General features: G+C 44.9%; 1 protein-coding gene across 3 annotated transcripts in view; it reads right to left on the bottom strand.

Moving 5' to 3' along the window:
* arhgap46a (Rho GTPase activating protein 46a) overlaps positions 1–16,931 on the bottom strand; it is a 32,450-nt gene that overhangs the window by 3,953 nt on the left and 11,566 nt on the right. The window contains exons 2-5 of one of the 3 annotated variants that reach the window (XM_023269516.3): positions 16,417–16,923; positions 5,549–6,986; positions 2,420–3,083; positions 2,076–2,168 (exon numbers count right to left, since the gene is read on the bottom strand). In XM_023269516.3, coding sequence (XP_023125284.2) covers positions 2,076–2,168; positions 2,420–3,083; positions 5,549–6,986; positions 16,417–16,923 — 2,702 coding nt within the window. Of the gene's footprint in view, positions 1–2,075; positions 2,169–2,419; positions 3,084–5,548; positions 6,987–7,958; positions 8,106–16,416; positions 16,924–16,931 lie in introns of those variants that run through there. The other 2 variants (XM_023269517.3, XM_023269518.3) reach the window with 2 other exon arrangements.

Raw genomic sequence — 16,931 nt, 5'->3', positions numbered from 1 at the left:
TTCTACATCCTCAAAGACCCTGAGTAAAACCCTTAAGCATCAGGCATTACTGAACACACAAAATAATAAATGATTTAAATTCTGTCCCACAAAGAGGACAAGCATTGCTTTTTTCCCACAGATGTCAAACAGAGTAGGAGAGGCAGGCAGTGGTAAACGGAGAGACATGTTGACGGTGTGATTCTGGCATATGGGGATTAGAGCAGGCCTGGCTAAACTGTCAGGCTGAGGGAAGATTTACTACTGTTGAACAAAAGCTTCAGAGACAGGATCCAGCCTACACATCCAACATTCAGGTGATTCATCAGCATATGCAGACAAAAAGGCCTCAGGAGAGAATGAGAAACACAGAAGCTCCCAGTCTGCTATCTGAACTAAGAAGCTACTGAAAGGTCCAGATCTAATTTGGAAGCAAAACGCATTACAAGAAAAACATCGTTTTTGGAGACCGAATGTACTTCAATAGACACGAGGCACAGAAGAACCTGATCTGTCTTTGAATTATTGTGTGGACTAGTTTTCAAACAAAAAGCCAAAAGAAAACTTTGATTGTTCAGTCATTGCGCTCATAAAAAGAAATCATCCCCATCTTTCATAGCTGTTGTAATTTGAACCAAAACACAGCTCTCGTGGGGTCTGTTCCTGTTTTCTAGAATCTTCACTATATCAGGTACCTGAACCAGTGCCAAATGGACAAACTTATTGATGGGATTTTAAAAAGTAACAAATATTTTACAGTATTTTCCCTACAGTTCCCAGATTTATAGCAAACGCGTGACTCCTATGCATGCTTGCAACTGCTGCTAATCTGACCACGTCTGACTATAATTATGTCTAATTAGAGAGATCATACCAATAATTTGCCCTTGATCTTGGCAAGTATGAGCTTTTTTCCCAAGGCTCCCAACACAGAAGTTGTACAGTTATGGGAGGAAAAGCAAGAGTGCAGAGCCTCTGTGCTGCACTAAGAAAAGGGTTTGAACACTACTGGTGGTCTATATTTACATCAGAGTTGATGGCATGAAAACAACAACAACCAGGCAACCAAAGCCCGGGAGAAATTCGAGCTCATTAGGAGCTTGAGTTTACTGTACCAGGCTGAGAACGGCATGACACCTGTCTACACACTGAAGTTAAACTTCACAACAACAACACAGAGCCATTAAAGGATCTGGAGGAGACAACTTCTGTCTCGTCTTGGTTATTGCTTATGAGATCCTCATCCAAGTGCTAGCTGAAGCCAACCCATTCTAAGTATCTAAGCTCAGACCGGGCCAGGTCTGGCCTGACTACAGGCCCCTAATTCCCACGTGCAACTCCCACTCCTGCTGCTTACAGCTGCCTGTTGCTCTGGTCAGAGACAATGCGCGTGTTCCAGTCTCTCCATCCATCAAGCAAACAGCAGCTTTCATTATACTGTTTTTCTGGTAGCCGGCGGTCATTAAAATTCCTTGAAACCTAAGAGTTAGTCAGAAATGTTTAGTAGGCTTTCTCTTTGGGCTCTTAGTCAGCTGGAGTTTTTCCGGCATAAAGCAGTAAGTCTGAGTCACTAAAGTACAATGTGTGAGGCCACTGCTGTGGTGGATGATGGGGTTCCTCTCTAGTTACATCATCATCAGAGTGGGCAATGTGGGTTGGTCTAATGGGGGCACGTGCCAATGAGTAGCTATCCTCCTAAATGACCGTCTGACACAAAAGTAGCAGAGAAACCACTAATATGATTCACAGTGTGGTCCATTGTGCGTGTACTGAACCTTCTGACATTCTCATCCCACTTTTTCTTTCAACTCGACCTTCTGTGAAACTCATTCATTGTGTCCGCGAGTACATCGGCATGTACTCATCTGACAAACTGCACAGCACTGACTTTTCCATCCCACTGAGTGGTCTCTCTACAGGGAGCGATACGTTTGATTTGTAATGGTTTGCATTGCTTAGAGACTCTAAACAAGTTTTGAAGAGAGTAGAAAAACATGTTTGGGACTCCCTCCCCTAAGTACTACCAAGCTCTGTCCAACAGATAAGCTCATACAAGTGGGAAGTACTGAGTGCACACAAACAAGTGAAAGATTTACCTTCTTCCTCTTCCGTGTTCTGTTTTCGCTTCTTTCTGGACTTTGAATTCTTCTTCAGCTTTAGTTCCTGCTGTTCCAGTATGAACTGAGTCACTAAGAAAACACAGAAGATAGCAAACATTAAATTTCCGATGGTCAGTTAGATAAATAGCCAGAATATTGAGCTGATCATAAAGAATATTGTACTTGATTATACTGATAAAGTGAAAGTACAATGTCACAGGAAAATAGAAAATAAAAAATAGAATGTGACTTCCATTGAAAATGGTGAGATCTGTCTGGGCTACACAAACAATGACAATCAGACAACACAGGGAGGTACAGAAGAAAGAAAGGTGACCCACCCTGTTGCTCACTCTGAGACTCACATTTCTTGTCGCTGGTGGGCTCCGTGTGTCTCTGGATGTAGCCCTCCAGGTAGCAGCGGAACTTGGGTGAGGGGGCAAAGAAGGCCAAGCTGACAGCCATCAACTCCCAGCCTGCTCCCAAGCTTCTGGGACTGCCATTGCCCGTTGTCTGTCTCACCAGCTGCACGTACAGCTCGTCCCGCAGCCCTGGCATGTCCCAGCACTTGGTGACGATCAGCAGGGCGCAGTGGCGTCGGTCAAGGCGTGAAGGCCTGTCTCCCATGTAGGCCTGCACCAGCTTGAACATCTCACAGGCCTCCTTCCTGACGGCGCGGTTGCTGGTGACTAGCATTGGCTTTTTGATGGATCCACGGTTCCAAGACAACATGTTGGCGATGGAGACTCGGCGTCGGAACAAGCCTTGTGTGTGCATGTTGAGGTGCTTGCTGGCCCAGTCCTCCATGCCCATGTCGGGAGGTGGGGGCTGCCGCAGGGTGGCGTAGGCGAGCTGGTAGGCGGATCCTGCCCTGCCGCCTGAGCCATCACCTCCCTCTCTGCTGTCATGGTTGGAAGAGCGGTGGGGACCCAGTGAAGCTGTCCTTCCATCCACCATGCCTTTCTTCCTACTCTCCAACTGAGCTTGCAGCTCTAGGGTGCCCGCCTGCAGGGGAACAAGAGGTGGATATGAGACATAGAGAAGTTAAAAAGAGAAGGAGCAGGAAGGAGAGTAGAGGAGATAGAGGGAGTGAGCCAAGAGTGCAGCAAAAGCTACAAACTGTGTGTGTGCAGCTGCAGTCTTGACTGTGTCACACTAAGAGCTGGGCTGCCTTCCGCCTACTATGCTCTCCTCTGCAGTGCTGGGACTCGAGGGGGAATTGTTGCAGGACCGGGACATTAATTTCCTAATACCAGAAAAGAACTGTGGCAGGAAAAAAATCTCTCCAAATCCTCATGAACCCTGGCCTCAGCAGCAGGTGAGAAAATAGTGGCACAATAGGCCTTACCACTGCCCCTCCTTATACCAGGCTAACCTCCTCTGCAAAACCAAAGCTATGCTCTTCACAAGACATTCCTGTGATCTCTGCAGTGGAGTATATGACTGTAAGGAGTACTTCAGCTCCCTTAATAGAGAAAACCAGTAACCAAGATATGCTCCATAAATAGCCAGGAACAACACAAACCCTGAGCCAAAATCAAAGTTCAAATTTACTAATGGAACATAAAATGCATTGGCATGCCTTTTTAGTGAGACCCTGAGGTAATATGGAAGTCACGAGTGCCAGATAAACTGGATTTCAGACTTTGGTTTCTCAGTCTTATGAAGCAGATCTGAGGTTTGGCTTTGCAAAAAGTCTATATAGTTGTACAAAACTGATGTTTTTGAAAATGTGTAACAGAGCTCAAAACCAAAAGATTAAATGCATCAGTGAAATAAATGATATGTTTAGTAAGGAAATGAGACATAGGCAGTACAACTTCTGCTTTCAGCAATTTAAACTGTTCAACAGATAGCTTACAGATGCACCAGCACATGGTGGTAATTTAGTCATACTACGGATTGAGACACAAGAGTGAAACTGTAGAAAATGTTTTCAGCTCATAGAAATTGATATTATTCTTGGAGTTAGTAAAAATGGTTAAAGATGGTATCAGTGCAAGTTCATTTAAAGGTCTTTCAGCAACAGCAAAACATGTAACTCTGGAAAACGCAGAGCCTCTCATACATAGCCGACCATAATCTGTGTGTGTGTGTGTGTGTGTGTGTGTGTGTGTGTGTGTGTGTGTGTGTGTGTGTGTGTGTGTGTGTGTGTGTGTGTGTGTGTGTGTGTGTGTGTGTGTGTGTGTGTGAGAGTGAGTGAGTGATATAACAGCAGGTCTGGAGAACATTCCAGGACAGACTTAGGGGGCCCGCTCACTGCTCCTTGGCTGTTGTCTAACATGCTACAGCTACAGTGGTACGAGTAAGCCTTAGTACCAGCCTGCCTCCCCTTCCTCCTCCTCATCTATCTGCCAAACTTGGGCCATATGGGCCACAGTGGCCCTCCTTCCTGACCAAGGGAAGCCATGTCCTGAATCTTTCTGGCCTGGCATGGGCCCCAGATGCCCAAGCATAGAGCTGGCATATGAGTATACGGTACCTGCAGTGCAGGGCAGATGGACGGTGGTAAGAGGATGACAGGTAGTGCTGGGACTGCAGCCATTATAGTCAGCAGAGCTCAGTTTGCTTACTGTCTAATGTCCTGGGGACACTTAGGCCCTTAAGACTGGAATGTAAGAGGCATTACTCACAAAATGCTCTGTGTTCTTTTCAAGAGACAGATTAGTTGTGCTGTTTTCATCCCAGAGGCCTCTGTTGCATCAAACATTCATTATTACAGTTGCAGAGGCGGAGTTGGACAGCTTCTGAAAACAGCACTATAGTGTACGAAGGTATGGGGTGTAATTCTGTTGCATGAGGAGATTTGGAGATTAGAAGCAGCAGAACTGGCTCCACATGCTCCTACTTAATTGTTTCAAGAAGTCAAATAGTTCTTTCATCTTCAATCATGTGCACCTTTTGTGAGGACCCTTGACGTGAACATTAGCTACTATTTTTAAGATGCATGTGCCTCTGTATTATTTTGCTCTGAAATGTCAAAATATCTACTGACAAATCTACTGAGTTGTCAAGGATTTTTTAAAATTGAATTTGCCCCTCTGGTCAAGAGGAATATTTCTGCTTAGCCAAACAATCTGTCTATTCTGCTACTTACAGCTCTCTGAGGACTAGAGGCACTCAATAATACAAAACTAGCAGCAAACAAACTGTACAACGTGGAGATGCTTTATTGATGCATTACTTGGCCTCAGTGAGATTCTTCTCTAAACTGAGAGGGAATCTGGAGAGATGTCAGTAATCTGAGCTCTACCAGACCAAACAAAGCTGAATCCAAGCAAACCTGCTGAAGTAAACAGATCACACAAAAACATACATGTTGGAGCTCTTAATCAGACAGGAATATATGATATTGCTGGATTAGCTAAGATGTATTGTTTTACAATCTGTATTTTGTTGTAAACAACAATTTGACCTGTAGCTGTGTGTCTCACACATTCACATGCAAATATAATAAGAGGTCAGGTTACCTGTGAGGGCGGTCCTGGGGTCTCTGGTGAGGAAAGGCTGGCCTGGCTATTTACACTCATCTCCAAGGTGTCCACCTTTTCATAAGTCCTTTTTTGCCTCCCTGGTATCTCCAGAGGAGTCAGAGCAGGGTTGCCATAGTTACCTGCCCCTTTCAATGACCGGGAAGCCCCGGTGAGGTCCTCTCGTGATGCACACCTGCCTGCTGACCCTGCTCCACCTCCTCCAAACCACCTGAGTGAGCCTGCAGGGGATCGCGTCCGAGGTACAACAACCCTCTCCCCCATGTCCGGGTCTAGTCCTGCTCTCACCTCCCTCATGGTGTTAGAGCGACTCACTACCTCCCTCATCTCAGCCATCAGCCTCTCATTGAGGGCGGACAGCTCCCCACTGCTGCCTACTGACCCTGGCCTGCCTCCCGTACCTCCACCAGCTCCCACTCTCCTCCTGCTCTTTCTTCTCAGACTTGGGGACGGCCCGGTGGAGTAACCAGAGTCTTGATAGTTTGCTGTGGCCTGTGGAGTTGAGGAGGGGAAGTCCTGTGAGGCCTGGCTGCTCTGCCTGCTGTGTCGTGCCTCCATGGCACGCTGCACAGTGGCCTCCAGGACCCGCCAGTTTTGTTTCTTGTCCAGTGTACTTGGGCCAGGGTTTCCAGATTCTCTGTCCCTCATCTGGCTTCTAGCATGTTGCAAAGAGTGGGCCTGGGGCTGGGGATGTGGCTGGGGCTGGACCAAGACATTGTCCTGCTTGGAGGTTGGGGAAGGAGCACGTGTGGGAACAGGAGAGCTGGATAAGAGCCCTTGTTTGGGGTCCACGTTGACCATGTGCTTGATGCACTCCAGACCAGCTGGGCTGTAGTCAGAGGAAGAAGGATTCCTCCTGTGTCTGGACCCTGGATGAGATGAACCAGGGTGTTGGAGGTGTCTGGGCTTCTGGAGACTATGGGTAGGTGTCAAGCGAGACAGAGGTTGTCCATTGTACAGATGGGCTCCCTCTACCTCCATGTCTGTAGGGGGTTCATCATAAATGGGACACTCTGAAACCGGCTCATCATAGATTGGGGCAGTGCAACCATACTGGGGGGAGACAGGGCGTGGTGTGCTGGTCTGTGATCTGTGAAGGAGTGGACTTGGCTGGCTGTTGTCTGATGTCACCAAACAAAAGCTGCCATTGCTGGCTTTTCTCAGGTGATGGGCCTGACGTGAGTCACCTGCCATTTTGCCAGAAGGAGCAGTTTTATATCCCTGGGCAGAGTTTAAGTGTCCTCCTTGGGTTTTGTTGCTGGTGGCGTGCAGGGTGAAGGTACTGGCTTTGCTATGTGCACTGTGCTGGAGGTGCTGCTGCAGTGCCTGGTTGGGCTGGCCACGGGTCATGCTGTTCACCTTCACCAACATGGCTGCCTTAGAACCGGGTGCTGGCTGCCATCTCTGAGAAGCATCCCTAAAAACACAGAAAACCGAAGTAGAATGAGATTATGTGATCATAATGAGATCAGAATAGACATCGATGTCTATATAAAGTCTAAATAAACACCCAAAAGACAGCACTATAAAAGCACCATGATCACATACAATCATACACAGGCATGAAGCCATTGGCTATATTTCATCTACTCTAAAATACCCAAGGCTGACAGGGCTGGGAAAAATCAGCAGCAATCCACAAATTCTTCTCTTAACATTTCACTGACCTCCACAGATTTTACTCCATTTTTAGTCTGGCAGTTATAATAGCCTTGTCAAAGCCATGAGACAATAACTCCAGTGTGTTGTGCAAACCGAGTGCCCTAAAAATACAGAGTGACTGAACACAACACAGCTCACTGAAACCCTCCTCACATGTGTGACTCATATGTCTGGGGAATATACTAGGCTACATTATGAGTAATACTTGCTGAGAGTTGTATGGACTATATATATGATTAAAAGTATATATATGATTAAAAGTCTGACAATTCAATCACTGAATGAACATGTGGCCTGTAAACCAGCAGACCATGTTAAAAGAAGTTGCTCTGAGGGAAGTAAGTCAACAGTGGTGCACAGCTGAGATCTTCACTCAGGTCCAAAGTTAATTCCCCATCCCTTTTGGTTGAGCGACCAGGCTAACTTCAAAACCAACGGCCCACTGTTAATCCCAGCAATGCAAAACAATCTGCCATCAATCTGGTCACGCTGCCCTCCACTCTGCTGACGCCTCATAATCTTCTTCTGCAATCAGGACTTTTCATTCCACAACTGATCAAAAACCTGCCCTTTTAAACCATCAAATGTGTCTAAAGCGGGTATTACTGCACATACATGTATGGACACAGACTGCGCCTAGACACGTGAAGCAGCACTGAACATACAACTTCCTTGCTCAAAAGGTCAAACAGGTAAACAAGTTCTAAAGCAGTTAAAGGAGACTTACCTTCCCTCCTTCCAACCTCTACTTAACATTCAGTGGGATAATTAATTACATCAAAGCTGATTGCCTTGTGTCCTGGTAAATCCAAACATAAACACAGATCAGCAAAGAGACAGAACCTGTGTTTACTGGCTTCCCTTTTCCAAGAGCACTAGGATTCAGTTGAGACTTGGGCTGTAACGGCAGGAACAGGACGCAGAGGGAGGAGAGAAAGAGGCGGAGTGACCCTTGTCTCCCCTCTACATCTCTCTGGAACAATGCTGAAACACTTCCCCAGAGGACCTCAAGCCAACGGCAAACTTCCTTTAGTCCTCCAAACTACAGCAAAGCATTCTCTCTCTCCCCTCCCTGTCAGGACCCTGTGCCACCCTCCACTATAGAGTGAGTCACACCACCTCCGCTGTTTGAATGTAAACAGGCTCTCATCTTCAAACAGTCCTGCAGATTCGCCATCCAGGCAAAGGCCCATAAACAGCTGGGCCTCAGCCACCTGGCACAGCTCCAGAACAGTCTGCCCCAGTCACTGATGCTGGGAATGCCCCAGGGCCCCCACCTCACCAAAACCAATCAAGACGGTTTACTGCCTAAATAACACACTCACAGACAGACACGTGTGAAGACAAGCTCTGATGGACGGGATTCACCACAAACCACTGTTGTTTAGTTGTTACAAGCAAGTGTGAGTGTGTATGGTTACACAGGGTGGTCAGGGGGGGTTGATAGGTGACAGCTGTAAACATGTGAAACTACTGTTTATACCCTTTGAAACTGTGTATGTTTTCTCACCTTGGTCTTGTCAAGCAGGAGGAGGTGATACGAATGCTACAAAATTATTGCCACCTCAGCAGCTGACACACAGCTGACTGTTTAGCACTGGCTTGTCACGGCAGGAACAGCTAACACATGAAACATCAAGGCCTTTCTCATAACTGGACTTCACACATTAAAAACCACAATAATCAAATTTCTCTCCCATTATCCACAAACAAAATCAACCTTGTTGCTCACACACTAAGCAGCCTGTGGGTTCAATTAACTGCTAACTGTATGAGATGTGAATCTGTGTTCAATGTTCCTGGTGGGTGGGTGACATAGTTTATGAGGCCTGACCCTGACATAGCAGTGACCACTACTTCCTGCAGTGATGGAGAGAGGGCTTCCCCATATGTAATACAAACAGGAAATGCTTAATGTGATGTTCACACGCTGCATGCAGGGCGGAAGGGGGATTATACAGAGCTTTACAAATTTCTGAGTTTATTTATTGGAGATTCTATACCCCTGGACCCAAACAGCCCCTTTCGATACGTCATCTTTAAAACACAATAACCATGTACAGCTTTGGAAATAATCATTAGATCACGGTCACCACTGTTTTCTGTCTCTTCCTTTGTGGTTCTCGGTGGAGTCATATTGCGTTTTCTCCTTAAAGTTGTAATAGACAGCTGTTGTGCTGCTTCTAAGCTGGTTAGTGATGGCGCTCATGCTGTATTCCTTTTCACTAAACACTAAAATGGCAGTTTTCTAGTCGTCCTGCAATTCTCATCTTTTAGGCAGTGTTTAGTGCTAATTTGGTTTGGATTATCTGTAGAATTTAATATAATTTGTTGCATGTATTGAATTATTATCAGACTTTTTCATGTCTTTCAGAAGACGCTGTGATAATTTAACCACAACGATTAAACAAAACAAGATCATCACCATTGCAGGCTTATTCTGTGGAATAAAACAGGTTGAATAAATATTTCCAAAAGTTGTGTAATAAAAAAAATACTCTACTTCTATGATATTTCAGCCTGTCTACACTACCATTAAATTATTTGATAATAAATTTGGTTGCAAAATTATATAGTCTGTCCCTGAGGGATTAAAACTAAACACAGACCATATGTCTGTAAGGAGCACCTTGCTAAGTCCAGCTAACAGTTTTGGGACAGAGGGATTTTGTCAAGCTTTGTCTTTGTTGTTTGCCTGCCATTGTCCCATTCAGGCTCATCAAAGTTCTAGCATGTTCCCCCTCTGCAGCACTGGTACATTGTGTTGGGTGTCAGCAGGGAGTTTGATGCGATCATCACGATTGCATGCAGGCTGGTAGCCATCTCCAACGGCAAGGCTGTACAGTGTCTTCGATCTCTATTCAAAGCTTTTAATCTAATTATAGAGCTGGAACAACACTCACATATCGGCCAAACCCAGGTCAACTAAATAAAGTATGATTATAACCCTAAACTGAAAGAGAAACAAAGATAGTACAATGGTGAGAAACTACAAAAGCTATAGCAGGCTGAAGAGGGGAGATGTCTAATGTTGGTGGTGGTTGTTGGGGGGGTTGAAGGAGAACAGAGCGAGAGAGACAAGAGAGGATGGTGTGAGCATGTGTAAATGAGAAGGGGTGGGGATTAGTCGTGGGAGAGTGAAGCAAGGGAATGAGCGGGAAGGCTGAATTCCTCAGGGCTCATTCAGGGGCCTTTGTGGCAATGTGGGGAGCCTCACACAATGCATGGTTGTACCATCGTCACGGAGACGCCGCCCTTAATGACAGCAATGGAGATCAAGGACGGAGAAGAAAAAGAGCCATCTTCAACCTCCAGAGTCAGTCAGACAAATACATGGGTGCTTACATAACACTAAACAGGCCTGGACTTTATTCTAACCACAAAGAAAGTTGTTTAGAAAGGGTGTGTTGCCGGCTAGTAGCCTGGCTGTCAGGTGTTAGCTGAATATAAGCTGGAGGAGGGGATTATGCACAGTAATTTATCACAGAGGCTAAAAAAGACACGATAATTATCACTGTGAGTGTAAGAGCTCTCTCCTGATTTTTCCAAATCTCCCACTGTTTGCAAACAGATCATTTCAACTATTTCTCAGGCACACCTGATTAGACACAGTAAACACACCTGTGGTACACCAACAGATGCATTTACAAACCCCGTCATTCAAACCCTGGAGCTAGCATGTGAGAAAGGGAGAGAATTGTAAGATAAAACAAAGTTAGAGGCCCTTTGGAAACATACAGGGTAATCTGATTGGCTTCTGGGCTAACAAATCAACTTAACGGTCAGCAAATTTCAATTAGTCTCAGCAGCTCCTGTTCCACGTACACAGTCCAAGATACCTCTGTCACTTTTCTGAATATTCTTATGGTGAGTTTGCCTCAGTAACTCACTGAATGTTACTACGGGAAGACGGCTGTCAGCAGCTGTCCTGTCTCTCCTTTCTTTCCTGCCTGGAATAACGGTTGTTGGAAAAGCCATCAGCTGAGTCATTTCGGCGGATATGGATTGGAAGATCTTAAACATATCTCCTGGGAATAGTGGGGTCTGAAAAACAGGGGTTATTATTAACATTGGCTGGACAGGAAGAGGAAATGAGGTCACATAGGCCAAGCTTCTGCTACACAAACACCTCAGAGCACAGACCAATGGGATCACTGCTATCTGCGTACAGGAAGGAAACTGAAAAGACAAAGAAGATTCACTAAGGACAATGTTGTATCCACTTCCCCAATGTATAAAGCTGATTTTTCCTCTTGCTTTTGAACAATCTATCATAAAAAATACAAAGTGGAGCCATAAAATAACATTTTGGAATAGAGGAAACGCTGGGAGCATCCTAGTTCCTGTAAGACACCTCCGGAAAGCCAGCTGACCTGCAACAGCTGAACTGACGCACCTCCCTCCTCTGAGCCAAGATGTCTACCAGCTGTGTCTTTCTATGGCTCCCGCAGCTCGAGCCTGTGAGGAGGGCCGGGCTGGGTCAGAGGACAGCCAGCAGGATCGTTCTGAAGGGACAGGATAAAGCCAAACCCTACTAGATTCCAGAGAGACCCGCCTCTGCAATTTGAAAGTCTATCTGCAACTCTTTTCGTGAGGACAGATCCAATTATAGCACACAGTTTGTATGACATTATTAAGACTGTTGCCTCTTCTCTCCCTCTCTCTATCGCACACAAAAAATCTGATACAATTTAGTCACAGAGATATGATCAGGAACATAAAAGAGCAGATAAACAACAGAGTAGTACACAATACTGTCTCATTAGATATGGATGCACATACAAAGCTTTATAGCACACTAAACACACCATCATCATCATAATCCTGCATCACAGACAGACTATAAAATCAGACACAGATGGGCGTTCACGGGCGTCATTCTGCACCAAATTAATAAAAAACTGGTACAAAAGAGAGTGCATGACGTGTGGGACGTCTACTTTGTGGGTGTCCCCTCTCCTCTCCGCTTGCCACCCAAGTGGCAGACCTGCTCCAGGAGTGCCTGAATTACAATATGGGTTTGGGTGACGAATGGAAGTAATTTTTGGGCTTGTACAAAATAGAAATGAACTGTAATCTGATCAGTATTGTACTCATATTTGCCAGACACGCAACCAGGAATTTTGCACTGTATGAAAACAATATGGTTAATTGATGGAAGTTGTTCTGTAACTTGTTAAAAACTCTCAAAGAATGTTATATATTAATAACATAAACAATTTTGATAAACCATTTTAGAAAGCTAGTTTGGTTAGCACTGATAACAGCAAAGAATTAATGTTTGATTTTCAAATGAACATTTATATTCCTTTTCATTTTAATTTAAGGGATTTTTAAAATCTGTAGTCATGTTTGTTTAGTTGTATTTTGTTTTAAAACAATTTTGTGTAAGGACTGTTACCCATATGTTAATGTTGGGTTATTACCATGTTATTATGAGTCATTACCAAATGGTATTTTTTATGTGTTTCTGTCTCTTAATTTGTTATTGTATATGAAAAGATAGAGAAAACTCTTTTTGTGTAGTTTTGATAATAAAAGAAAAACAAAAAACACACCATCTCTAAATAGTCAAAGTAGGCCTGAGGCCAGTTCACATGTGGTGGCACTGGTTCTTCATGAAAACACTAAAAATATTCCATCACACCACAGCAGCGGATAGAGAAGTTAACTGAAAAAGAGGGTTTCAGTGATGTCGAAAATAATACAATAGAGGTTTTGAATCTACTGCTTCAGTAGGACAGAACTGTAGCTGTGTAACCTGGTTTTTCCCATACACTTTGCAATTACAAGAAATATAAAGTGAAATTGGAACATGTACAAGAACAGCACAAAGATAAAAAGAAAAAAAGCACATTGTCAGTGCTAACCAAAGAAAAGTACCTCTTTTTTTGAAAGGGAAAAAAGAAAGAAAGAAAACCTTTGCTATTATAGGCACACTTAAAACACCAGCTGTAAAGATCTGAAAAATGAGCTTACCACACCGGGAGTATAGAGATAAAACAAGTCTTTCCAGTGTAAAAATGTCGTGGCTACGTCCTCAGAATGGCGGGAGATGAAAAGCATGAGAGGCTACTGCTCTCGCAGTAAACATGCACACAATGTGTGACTCATTAAAAACTTAAAACTTTATCTACCCCATAAGACGCCCCCTCATTTCCTAAATAAACCCACTGGTGATTTCTCCCACATGACTCACAGCCAATCAGTCACAAGCGTATGAGGGGAAGCCGGCATTGCTTTGGCCTTCATTCAGACTTTTTCTTTCATGGTATATCTTAAAAAATCCCTCAAAAACTTCCCCTTAAAACAGAAACTGAAACAGACATTAAAATAAAGTGTTTTCAATACTGCTTAGTTTTTTTGTTGGCTGCTTCACCAGACCTGTGACCTGTTGGGCAAGGTTTTGATGTTTGTCCTTTGCTTCCCTAAAATATATCACACTAAAATGTAACCCAACATCCTTTTAACCGAAGCCATTGCGCGCTCATAAAACCATCTATACTGTCTCCTCTTTGATGTGTAGCAGCTTTGGTAAGAGTGCACGTAAATATATGCAATGGAGCCGAATCCACTTAGACACGGATTCACAAAAATCTAAGCATTCTGAATCTTTTCAAAGTACTCTAAAGCCAGCTGACAATCAGGAAAGGCGAGTTTTAAGTGTCTAATGTCAGCGTGTCTGCCGTTGACTGAATGCTTGTGCACTGCTATATCATTACAGGGCTAAATGAGAGGGCACATACAAGTCATTTGGTGCTCTTTTCCATTCAGCATACCTACACTTCCTGCTTAGAGAAAGCTATAAGTTCACCCTGGGGGACAACTAGGTTTAAGTGAGGGCCTTTGTTCCTTTTAGTGGCCCATTATACCCACAAGGGAGCCCACAAGACAAAAGAGTGCTGTGACCCTGATGTGTACCACCTTGGGTCATCTCTGGGTTGTCTTACACCATGTTGTCATGTCTCATCAGCAGACTTAACATCTACCCAACCTCAGCAGGTCTCCTGTAACTCAAAAGCTCCGTGGAAAGAAGCCCACACACAAGATGGGCACATGCACAGATCACAGACTTTCTAGAGTCAAATCCCATACAGATGTTACCTGGTTAGCAGCAACATGCAGACATACGCACACGCATTTAAAGGTGGTAGAAATTTAATACAGATGTTATAAGCCAGATGATCTGTAACACCTTTCAGCCCCACATCATGGAAAGAGATCAGTTAGCAACGGTTTCCTGCCCATAACCACATGTGACTGACATGTTTACCTCTGGAGACCAGGGTACTTCCCTGATGAGCTCCACAGGCTTAAAGTACCCAGAAATTCCCAGGACATGTGATAAGACTTAGCCAATGAGTAACAGATCTGGCATGCAGGTAGAAATACAAGCGTGCTCATATGCTTACAAATAGAGGGATATACAGACAAAGGAAGCTGCATCGACTGAGCAAAGGTTAGAACAACATATTATACGGGGTGTACTCTGTGGAAACTTTGAAAACTATCCATCTATCTATTATGATTATTAATAGCCTAAAACAAAAGGAAACTAATGTTGGAAGAATTGGGATTGTCACATCCCCACAATGAACTGCTTTGTTTTTCAAAGGTCAGAAGTTAATAACATTTCATCTCCGCTGAAATCTCACAGAAAAAAAGGGAAGAGAAAAGAACATGCAAAGACATGTCTGAAATAGCTGAGAGGTTCAAACCAAACACTGAGGAACTTTAAACACCAAAATGCCCCATCTATGGAAGTGAAAAGTTATGACCGGAAGTAGGAAGATCAAAAAAAGAAATAAAAAAAAGAAAGAGGACTACATTCTAATAAAAGCCCCTAACACTCTTCTGCTCTGGGCGAGACAGACAAAACAATTAACCAACCTCAAACCGTTCATGAAAACTTTCTCCCTCGCTGTCACCCATTGTTCCTTGTCATTATCAATAAGGCGGGCCACTAACTGAGGGCAAGCATGTCTCAGAGTTTATTTTCATCCATTTTGAGCCGTCACATTCCACCCTCTCTGTGCATTTGGTGGTGGTTTCTAATTACCTGCTAAAAGATGGAGGCTGGTGAGCATTTGAAGGGCCATATGGCTAAGTAGGGTATCAAGTCCCAGTGAGATAGAGACTCCTCAGTGAAACACAGCTGGCCATTGTTTAAAGGGGAGACAGAAAAGGTTCTGGGAAAGGTTGAGTCACTGGGGCAGAGTGAGACCCTATGGGGAGTTTTAACACTCCACACACACACCAGATGCAATGCAAAAAGGTCTCCAGGAGTGTCACTCAACAGCCATCGCTTACCAATTAGTTCTCCCATCACCTTTATGTAATAGCAAAGGATCAGTGGGTCAGAGGAGAGACCTCCTAAAGGCCAATGTGAGGTACAAGAAGAGGCAGAAGAAACTGGAGAGCCACAGTCACCACGGCAGAGCCTCAGAAAACCAGCAGGGTTCACCTTGTTTATACGCAGCTGGAATGTAGTGGTTCTGCTTGTTATTGACCACAGACAACAGTCTCTCACATGTCTCTCATGCAGGCACATAAGAGGCGTTACAGTCTTTGATGGCCTGGGGCCTAGATTTGTTTTAGGAAAATGAAATGAGTGCTGGAGCAGAGAGGGGCAGAGTGGCAGTGAGCACACAGAAGGACACTAAGACGGCCTCAGTGGCCATGTGCCAGGGGAAACAGAAGTGGCATGTCTGGAATCTGGCTTGGAGGGAAGAAACGGTGGTTTGGATGAGGCCACAACACCAAGCACATGACGGGGTCTCTGAATGACTTACTGTTAGACCCCGTTCTGCATCAGTAACCCTAGCGTGAGGGGAAATGTCGTGCTCTGTAATATTACTGACCGTTTTCCCCATTTGGTAGCGATTTGCTGAAATGGCTGGGCATGGTTCACAGGCAATCGTATGGAAACATGGGACATATGGAATGTTCAGATAAGTGAGAATGAAAACAAAACAGCAGTTTCAGTCCAGCTCAAGCGGTCAAAAGTCAACATAATCCTGCAAGTTCTCAGAGCAGAAGCATTTTAAAGTCTTTACAACACATGATAGCACATGCTGTGATTACATTTCTCTGGTGTTCTCCTGGAAATATGATCCACTGATGATTAAGCATAATTCTCTTTCCAGATTTACTGCAGAGGCTACTTAAGGTGTGGTCAGGCTTACCTCTGTGGCTCTTTGCAGCTATCTGTGCTGTGTTCGGTGCTGCTTCCATCTCCCTGCGATCTGCTCTCCACTGCTGGGTCCAGCTCGGGGTTGGCAGTCTCCTCGTTGGGCTCCAGGGCTCTGGGGACCAGGCTGTCACTGTCCTGCTCAGGCAGAGGTGTGCAGCGCCCCTGGCTCCCAACACTGCTGATACTTCCTGTGGTCCCATGGTGGTGCCTCTCCACACCCCCTCCGGCCTGCTTGGCCTCACTGCATCGCTTCATGGCCTGGAGCTGGGAGAGGGGAACTATATCGGCTCCCTGGGGTCGATGCCAGACTGTGCGGCGCCCACTGGAGTTGTAGTAGTAAAAGCGGCCACTGTGGGGGTCAAACAACTCCCACCACTGGTTACCGTCTGCCTGGCGGACAGGAACGCCTGGTGGGGGATCCCAGCCGCATTCACCAGTGGTCAAATTCACATACATACGCTCGCGGGAGCGTGGCTCCAGGATCTCCACCCAATCAGCACTGAAGAA

Source organism: Amphiprion ocellaris, chromosome 5 (genome assembly GCF_022539595.1).
Source record: "Amphiprion ocellaris isolate individual 3 ecotype Okinawa chromosome 5, ASM2253959v1, whole genome shotgun sequence".
In the NCBI taxonomy this organism is placed as follows: domain Eukaryota; kingdom Metazoa; phylum Chordata; class Actinopteri; family Pomacentridae; genus Amphiprion; species Amphiprion ocellaris.
This window is presented reverse-complemented; position numbering and strand designations above follow the sequence as displayed.